The sequence below is a fragment of the Ochotona curzoniae genome, unplaced genomic scaffold (assembly GCF_017591425.1).
Source record: "Ochotona curzoniae isolate NIBS_2020 unplaced genomic scaffold, NIBS_Ocur_1.0 contig_908, whole genome shotgun sequence".
In the NCBI taxonomy this organism is placed as follows: domain Eukaryota; kingdom Metazoa; phylum Chordata; class Mammalia; order Lagomorpha; family Ochotonidae; genus Ochotona; species Ochotona curzoniae.
The window spans coordinates 1,773,999-1,783,097 of NW_024466607.1; the positions used below are offsets into that span (position 1 = coordinate 1,773,999).

The window sequence follows — 9,099 nt, forward strand, 5'->3', positions numbered from 1 at the left end:
TGAGCAAACTGACATTATGAAACTTGATTACTGTTTATGCCGCTTGCCCTGCTCTTCAGGAACAGCGGTGTGTCTCCTCATTACTCACTGAAGTCTTTAGAAAGAGAGGGAGATTCATGTTTGAAAGCAGATATTACAGTGAGAGAAGGAGAGATCCACCATCTGGTGTTCACTCCCCAAATGGCCACAATGGCCAGGGCTGAGCCGACCAAAGCCAGCATCAGGAACTCCTTTCTGGTCTCCGACGCGGGGACAGGAGCCTGAGGACCTGAGTCGTCCTCCACTGCCTCCCAGGCCACTGGCAGAGAGCCGGCCGGGAGCATGACGGCCAGAGCGGGCACCAGGGCCCACACGGGGTACGGCACCGGCAGGTGGAGGACTCGCTTGCTGCCAGCCCCACTTGCTGAACTCTTCATTTAGCGGAGGGTTAAACTTGTGAATGTAAACTGCATGCAGCGCTCGGTGCCCATGCTCTGCCCACGCCACACCTGCTGGTGACTGCTCCTGCTGGCAGCTAACAGCCACGCTGCCAACGGCCGGGCACGCGGGCAACCTTGCCCACTTGGGAACTCACTGCTCAGCTAGCAGCAGCGAGACCCTCTGCGAGAACTCGGCAGCACTTCCCGAGGACCTGACGCGGGCCTGGGAGTTGATGTCCCAGGAAAGCCAAGCTCCTCGCTGCTGTAATTTGGGGGACCATCCTAAGGGGGAGAGGAAGCAGAGGACAGTGGAACCCTATGTTCCCAAATCTGCACTGTGAAAAGGGTGAAATATATTCCTTTCACATAAATTTTAAAAAATGAAAATATTATAAAGCAACAAAAGTATGAGTTAAACCCCCCAACAGAGGGTATTTTATATTTAAAAGAACAACAGGCCATGGCTCAGAATCTGGCCAGCCGCACTGCTTCTTATCTTCCATGTTGCTCTTTACTACTAATGATAAGACTCGTCCCTTCTGGCAGTAAAAAGTCAAAAGACAGTTGAACGCTCAATGTAATAGATCCAAAATCTATTTGCAACAGTAAAAATAAAATCAGGGCAACTCATTAATGTTCATGGGTCACTTTTTCTTTTCTTCTTACCATCAAGCAACAATAAACAAATTAAGCTGAAGGGCTGACTGACTATCTCATTCTGGAGGCACTGTCACCGACAGCCTCAGGAAAACAGTAATAAAACAAATTTCTCCAAAGGACAGGTATTACTAGCGAAGCGGGTCTACGCAGAAGCAGCACGGCCTCTGTGGAGTGCGGTCCCCTCAGCCACGGGGAGGACGCCGCGCGGGGCCGAGCGACGGGGCCGAGCGACGGGGCCTCCCCGGCTCGGACGCTCCCGGCAGCCGTGCCCGTACCTGCGGCGGCCGGCCAGGCGCGGCCAGGGGGCGCTCGAGCGCAGCGGGCACGGCGCCGACGGGAGCCGCGCTGAGGACCGCGCTGAGGGCCGCGACGCTGCGCTGAGGACCGCGCTGAGGGCCGCGACGCCGCGCTGAGGAGAAGCCCGCGGCTCCCGGCGTCCTCAGCGAGGCTCGGGGCAGTCAGGGTGTGTGCAGAGGCCGCTCTGCCCGATGGCCGCGGCTGAGGACCGCGAGGCTCCCACGGAGCCCCTGGACATTGCCTGCGGCCTGGAGAACCTGCCCGTCAGCTGCTGGCCCCCGGGAGCGAGGCCGCCGCCATTCCAGGTACGGGCGGAAGCGGGCGCTCTGCGCGCGACCGCGGGGCGGGATTAGGCCGAGGGGCGGAGCTAGGCGGGGGCTGGGGGCGGGGCGGGACCGACTGCGGAACCAGGTGCTCTGGGAGGGCTGCGCACGACCGCGGGGTGGAGCTAGCCGTGGGGCGGGGGCGGAGCGGGGGCGGAGCCTTGGAAGCGGCCTAACAGCAGACAAGGCCGAGGGGCGGAGCTAGGCGGGGCGGGGGCGGAGCTAGGCGGGGCGGGGGCGGGGCCGACTGGGCTAGGCGGAACCAGGTGCTCTGGGAGGGCTGCGCACGACCGCGGGGTGGAGCTAGCCGTGGGGCGGGGGCGGAGCGGGGGCGGAGCCTTGGAAGCGGCCTAACAGCAGACAAGGCCGAGGGGCGGAGCTAGGCGGGGCGGGGGCGGAGCTAGGCGGGGCGGGGGCGGGGCCGACTGGGCTAGGCGGAACCAGGTGCTCTGGGAGGGCTGCGCACGACCGCGGGGCGGCGCTAGCCGGGGGCGAGGGCGGAGCCGGCGGGGCGGGGGCGGAGCCGGCCTGGCGGGGGCGGAGCCTTGGAAATGGCCTAACAGCAGACAAGGCCGAGGGTGCAGGAGCCTTGAGTTAAGCCCGCCACCTGCCTCAGGGTCCCCGGGGTCCCAGCTGCTGGTGCAGACCCTGCAGGTGACGGCTCGGGCACAGGGTCCCTACCCAATTCTGGCCTATCCCGGCCAGTGTGAGCACTGGGGAGACAAACTCCACCCCCCTTCCTGCCCCAAACCACCCAAATAACTTTTTTAAACTGACAAATAATTCAAAACCTATGACATGCCAGAAACTGTGCTGCCTAGGCCTAAACAGCAAAATGGGGAAGCACAGTTCCTGCCCCTGAACTTAGAGCGCAGGATGCTTATTCGTAACCTAGAGGTGCCTAACGTGGAAGGACCATGCCCCTGCCGCGAGCCACTGACCGTGGTCCGTGAGCACTAAGCACGGGGAAGGTGGGGGCGCTGCAGACACAGTGGGGACACACTGCACACACGTCGTTAGCTGAGCATCCAGGAATGCCCGCAAGCTGTGTTTTAGTCAAAACTGTCGTTTTTTTCTGTGTGAATTCTGTAATTCTGTTTTCAATCCAGACTCGTATGCCATACCGAAGAACAGTTATAAAACTTTTTATCTAATATATTTTAACTCACTTATTTTAAATATGAAGGTACCTTATTTAATAGTCATTTAACTTACATGGCATCTCCTTTATAATAGTTAATCATTAGTGCTCAACAAACCATGAGGATTGATGCACATTAAAATAAATACTTTTTAAAAGATTTATCTTTATTTGAAATTTAAAGATTATTTACTTGAAATGGAGCTTTAGAGATGGTGGGGGGATCTTCCATCCGCTCCTCAAACAGCTGTAACGCTGGGGCCGGCCGGATCCGAAGCCAGGAGCTCCTTCCGGCTCTCCTATGTGGGTGCAGGGCTCCAGGGTTTGAGCCACCCTCCACTGCTTTCCCAGGCGTCTGCAGGGAGCTGGACCAGCCTGGGAGCAGCGGGCATGTGAACCAGCCCCGTGTGGCATGCTGGCTCCATAGCACAGGATTGGACTGCTCTGCCACAGCGTCAGACCTGATATTCTTTTTTAAAAAGAGAAGCCAGCGTATGAGGAAGCTCTGTATTTGCCGCCTAGAAATGGATGAAGACTAGAGAAAAAAAATAAATCAGTCCCACAATATTCTAGCTACTTATGTGTATGCACAGCTCTGGGTAAAGCTGGAATTAGGAAAGAGGTTCCCTTCCTCCCACCGAGAAGGTGCCACAGCCAGAAACATGTCAGTGCAGGCCTTGGCAGTGCCTACACGGAGCACACACAGGCCTTGGCAGTGCCTACACGGAGCACACGCAGGCCGTGGCAGTGCCTACACGGAGCACACGCAGGCCTTGGCAGTGCCTACACGGAGCACACGCAGGCCTTGGCAGTGCCTACGTGGAGCACACGCAGGCCTTGGCAGTGCCTACACAGAGCACGGGGCCATGTAGGCCTTGGCAGTGCCTACATGGAGCACACGCAGGCCTTGGCAGAGCCTACACGGAGCACACACAGGCCGTGGCAGTGCCTACACGGAGCACACGCAGGCCTTGGCAGTGCCTACGTGGAGCACACGCAGGCCTTGGCAGTGCCTACACGGAGCACACGCAGGCCTTGGCAGTGCCTACATGGAGCACACGCAGGCCTTGGCAGTGCCTACGTGGAGCACACGCAGGCCTTGGCAGTGCCTACGTGGAGCACACGCAGGCCTTGGCAGTGCCTACATGGAGCACACACAGGCCGTGGCCGTGGCAGTGCCTACGTGGAGCACAGGGCCATGCAGGCCTTGGCAGTGCCTACACGGAGCACAGGGCCATCTTACACAGTTGGCTTGCTCTGTACCTGCTTTCTCACACATGTGCACACCTCAGAATTAAGGCGCAGGACGCCCGCAGCACAGGAACTTGGGGTTGCTTGGCCCTGGGCTGCTGTGTAGAACAGAGCAGATGTTCAGATTAGGAAGCATGGCCGGGCTAGCATACTGCTGAGTGAAGCTGTGGGCATAGGCTTGAGGCTGCTGCATTTCCAGTCCAGCTCCCTGCTGATGCTACTGAGAAAGCAGCAGAGGACACCCACCTGCTCGGGCCCCTGCACACATGGGGGAGACTCAGACCAAGCCTGTGGCTCTGGCCTTCAGTCTTGGCCATTTGGCAGGCGAAAGATCTGTCAAAAACCATGAGCTCATCAGGGGGGACATGATGCAGTGGGAGTTCCTGAGCTAAGAGGCCTAGCCATCTTTCAGGTCTCTGAAAGAAGTTTCAGACATTATTTTTAAAACTTTGTGTCTTGAGAATTATCTGGCTTCTAGTCTCCAAACAGCTGCTGGAGCCAAAAACTGACTTATGAAGCTAGAGGCCAAGGACAAAGATCGTTGTCACTGGGGTTCCAACACAGCCAAAAAAGGTATGGCGCTTTCACAATGCTCAGTCAGCATTCAGACTGAAGTTCAAGTTCTAACCCTAGAATGCCGACTCCTGCTGCCATCCGGGTCTCTTGCATAACCGTGACTGACTGAAAATGTTTCTCTTTGCCATCAAAACTCTGAACTCTCCAGCCACTGCCTTTGCCCTATTCTTGTATGAGCAAGTCTGTGCTTTGATCAGTAAAAAGGAAAAATACAGCTCAGGTTGTGTTCAGAGATGGAAGCCAGGCAGGCTGAGTCGCTCCAGGCTTTGCTCGTCCCGAGGAGTGAGCCGTGAGAGCAGGGAGGGAGCCGTGAGCTTTGCGTGGCACAGGGCGGCCTGCAGGTGCTTCAGCCCGGGCCCCCACTCTAGAACCTGGCTTCCTCACCCCCCACAGACTTCCTGCGGAATTCTTACTGAAGCCAGAGCAGGGGTTTGTTGTTTTTTTTTTTTTAGTGGATTCCTGCAGTTTCTTTTTCTTCACACCAACATGCGGGGGAAGAAGGGGCTGGGGAGAGGTGGAACAGGAAGGAAATGTTTAGAGAAAATAATTTGGCACACGTATAATATCATAAATATAACATCTAAAAATATCTGAAAGGGAACTAAGCTTTTCAGAGTGTCCGTGGGTGGCACCGGGCACAGCGCTCATTCCCTTCCAGCCGATGCTAACCACCACAGGTGTGTTTTATCGCTGTTGGTAGCTGCTAACCCAACGCGCAGAAGGCTGCCTGCACAGCCACAGCCCTAACAGGAGCCTGGCACTGTGGGCGTCTCCTTTCGCACTCAGCTGTGTACCGCGGGCCTGTGTACCAGCCAGTCCGTCCCCCCACCTGGCCTGGGGGGAGACAGCCCTGCTCATGGACCATCTGCATTCCCCAGCCATTTTCTAGAACCATCCTCAGCTTCCCCTCTGGGTATGTCAGCCACTCCAGCGTTTGCAAGACAGACCCAAGCTGAACTGGAAGGGAGTTGGGTCCCATACCAGAGTCCCCCAGTGGATCTGAGGATCACAGCATCTGGATGCTTCCTCGCCTCTCTTGCTTATCCTTCTGCTGGCTGGCTGCACACTTAGCGGGTCTCATCGGTGGGGCAGCACGCTGTGCCTCAGCAGCACGTGTGGCTGCCTGGTCATTGCAGCAGGTCCCAGAAGTGTACTTCACAGGTATGGCTTAGGTCCTGCGTCCTCCATGAACCAGACACGGAAGACAAGCACAAGTCTGGGACCCGAGACTCACGCAGACCACTGAGGGTCTCCTGGGAAGAGCTGGGGGCTGGGTGGGTGTACCCGCATGTCCACAGGGTGTGTCCTGCACTCCTTGGTCTCCCTGAGCAGTGAGGGTCAGCTTGGTCCGGGGCTGCGTGCAGCCGCGGTCACTGCGGGGCTGCCTTGAAGGCATCTACGGTTAAGCTGAAGCCAGCTGACTCCCCGTTTGTAAACATGACCCATTAACTTTCCGATGCGCCAACTTGGCATGCAAGTATTTGAATAGAATGTCAGGCCAATGACCTTGGATGTTTTTGGAAAAAAAGAAGTAGTTTATCATTTCATAGTAAAATAGCTCGAAATGGCAAATACAGAGCCGGTTTCTTCCCGAGCAGTCACCCCCATCTTTGTAGAATGGAGAAGTCACGGAGCCACCTGGAGGCAGACCCTGCGCTCAGGGCTAGGAGCCTGCGCCCCTGAGGCCGGAAATCCACCCAGCAGTCCGTCTGCTCCTTTCTCAGAATGAGATTTTAAAAATATCTTTTTAAAAAAAGGATGTTATATTCTCCAAAATTTTTTTCCTAATTTATCAGTAAAAACAAGCACATAAAATGAGTCTAAACTAGGGGATAATGTGCTGTCCAGATAGAAAACTACAGACTTGATGCTGGAAGGAGACAGGCTCTGTGTCCAGAACCCCGGAGTGCAGTGCTTGCATCAGCAAAAACTGTGCTACGTGCACCTTGAAAACAACTCCATCTGAAAGAATTCTCTTCAAATGTCTCGATAACCACTTGAGTTGGCAGGAGGCTGGAGTGGGCCAGACCTGCCCAGGTGCCCACCCAGACTCCAGGGCGGGGGCACGGTCCCCACCGAGCACAGAGTGCAAGCACCTCCTGATGAAACGGTGCACACAAGGACAGACGAGTGGTGGCGAGGGGCTCCAGGGGCAGCTGGTAAGGACACCCCACTCCTGGTCGGAAACCTTGCTTCATGGTGCCACGGGTTGGAGAGCTGGGGTCTTCCCTGCACTGATTCACTCCCCAGATGCCTACCAGGCCAGAGCGCTAGGAGCCTGCCACACAACCCGGTCTCCCACGTGGGTGGGAAGCCCCAAGTACTGGAGCACTCAGTGCCGCCTCCCAGGGTACTGTGAACAGATGACATTCTATAACTGTGCAATGTTTTGAAAATGCAGTTGCACTTTCTTACCCCAAAAGCCACATCTGAACTAATGCTCAGTCAGAATACGCCTGGGCACGTCCCTTGGCCAGAAAGGCCAACATGGGCCACATCCAAGCCAGACCCGGCCCTGCCTTGCCTGCCATCCAAAGCTCAGAGAAACAAAATTTCCAGTTTCTGATAAGAGAAAGATATACTTGTTACGCTTGTAGCTAAAAGAAAATCACAAAATTTTCAATCTAAACAGCTTACCTTTTGAATTGGAGAGATCTTTTCAGGTAATATTTTAGTATATTGTATTTTCTCAATTTTGTTTTGTCTCGTCACTCTGTATGTTGAAAGGGTCCCAGCCAAAACAAACGAAAAACTCTGCTTGATACATCTGAGGGGTTTTCCGGAAGTTTATGGAAAGCTCATATTAGGAAAAGTGTGGATTTCAAAAGCTTTCCCAGAATGACCAGTGGCTCCTGGGGCCTCTCACCCACCTGCAGCGCTGGGAGCACTGGGAGCAGACACACCCACAGAGGGGACCCGAACAGACAGTTCTTGGGAGTGAGCCAGGGATGGCTCACGCTCTGTAAATCTGCCTCTCAAATAAAAATAAATCTTTTTTAAAAATAAACCTATCTTTTAGTCTCCATGTCTCATGACCTTTCTGAAGTTGTCTCGTCTGTGAGAAATCTGACCTGCCTGCTCACTTGGAGTTTTCTTTTGCAGTATACTCCTGACCACGTCGGGGGACCCGGAGCATTCGCCGAGCCCACTGAGGTCACCTTCCCCGGGTGCGTGTGCACCGCAGCTCCCTGCCTCCCAGGCACCTGCTCCTGCCTTCGCTGGGGGGAGAACTACGATGACCATCTGTGCCTTACACAGGTGGGACCACAGGCAGGGCATGCCACCCCAGTGTTTGAATGCAATGTCCTGTGCCAATGCAGTGACCACTGCAGAAACAGGGTGGTCCAGAGGGGCCTACAGTTCCCCCTGCAGGTGTTCCAGACAGACCTGAAGGGCTGGGGGCTCCGCACCTTGGAATTCATACCAAAGGGAAGGTTCGTCTGTGAATATGCCGGGGAGGTCCTGGGACCGTCCGAAGCACGCAGGAGAATCCACCTGCAAAGGGCCCACGACTCCAATTACGTCATAGCCATCAGGGAACACGTGTCGACGGGGCAGGTCCTGGAGACATTCGTGGACCCGACCCACACAGGCAACATCGGGCGCTTCCTTAACCATTCCTGCACACCGAACCTGCTCATGGTTCCTGTACGCATTGACTCTATGGTCCCCAGGCTGGCATTGTTCGCCGCCAGAGACATCCTGCCGGAAGAAGAACTCTGCTACGACTACTCGGGGAGGTTTCTCAATCTTTCAGATGGGGAAGACAAAGATGGGCTGGACAATGGGAAACCCAGGAAGCCTTGTCACTGTGGGGCTGTGTCATGTGCTGGGTTCCTGCCTTACGATGGCTCGTTGTACCGCCCAGGGTAGGAAGGAGAGTCACCCACTGGCCTTACGTGGCTCTCTGTACCGCCCAGGCTGGGAAGGACAGTCACCCACTGGCCTTAGGACAGCTCTCTGTACCACCCAGGCTGGGAAGGACAGTCACCCACTGGCCTTAGGACAGCTCGCTGTACCACCCAGGCTGGGAAGGACAGTCACCCACTGGCCTTAGGACAGCTCGCTGTACCGTCCAGGCTGGGAAGGACAGTCACCCACTGGCCTTAGGACAGCTCGCTGTACCGCCCAGGCTGGGAAGGACAGTCACCCACTAGCCTTATGATGGCTCACTGTACCGCCCTTGCAGAGTGCACCTCGGTCCCCCTGCTGCTCTCCCAGGGGACACAGTCTACAGGACTGAAGAATATGTGACCTCTTAATTTGTGCATCAGGGGTCTCCAAGCTCAATGCTGCTTCTTTACATATGGACTTAAGAGACAGTGAAAATTACAATGTAGGCAGTTGATACAATAGAATTATCTTATTTTCTGCAAGAATGGTTACCCAAGCATGACCTCATTGTGTTGGAGTGTGATGTATATATTTCCTG

General features: G+C 55.5%; 1 protein-coding gene across 1 annotated transcript; it reads left to right on the forward strand.

The window, feature by feature from the left end:
• The first annotated feature begins 1,507 nt into the window (after nt 1-1,507).
• Nucleotides 1,508-8,639, forward strand: LOC121165878 (histone-lysine N-methyltransferase SETMAR). The gene is made up of 2 exons (XM_040994880.1): nt 1,508-1,681; nt 7,770-8,639. The coding sequence occupies exons 1-2, from the start codon at nt 1,568-1,570 to the stop codon at nt 8,538-8,540; spliced, it is 885 nt and encodes a 294-aa protein (XP_040850814.1). The 5' UTR covers nt 1,508-1,567; the 3' UTR covers nt 8,541-8,639.
• Nucleotides 8,640-9,099: the final 460 nt, after the last annotated feature.

Bases quoted from the DNA above. Each gene is read 5' to 3' on its own strand.
- LOC121165878 (XM_040994880.1), top strand. From the start codon at position 1,568: ATGGCCGCGGCTGAGGACCGCGAGGCTCCCACGGAGCCCCTGGACATT. The intron at 1,682-7,769 runs GTACGGGCGGAA...TTTCTTTTGCAG, and splicing joins CGAGGCCGCCGCCATTCCAG to TATACTCCTGACCACGTCGG.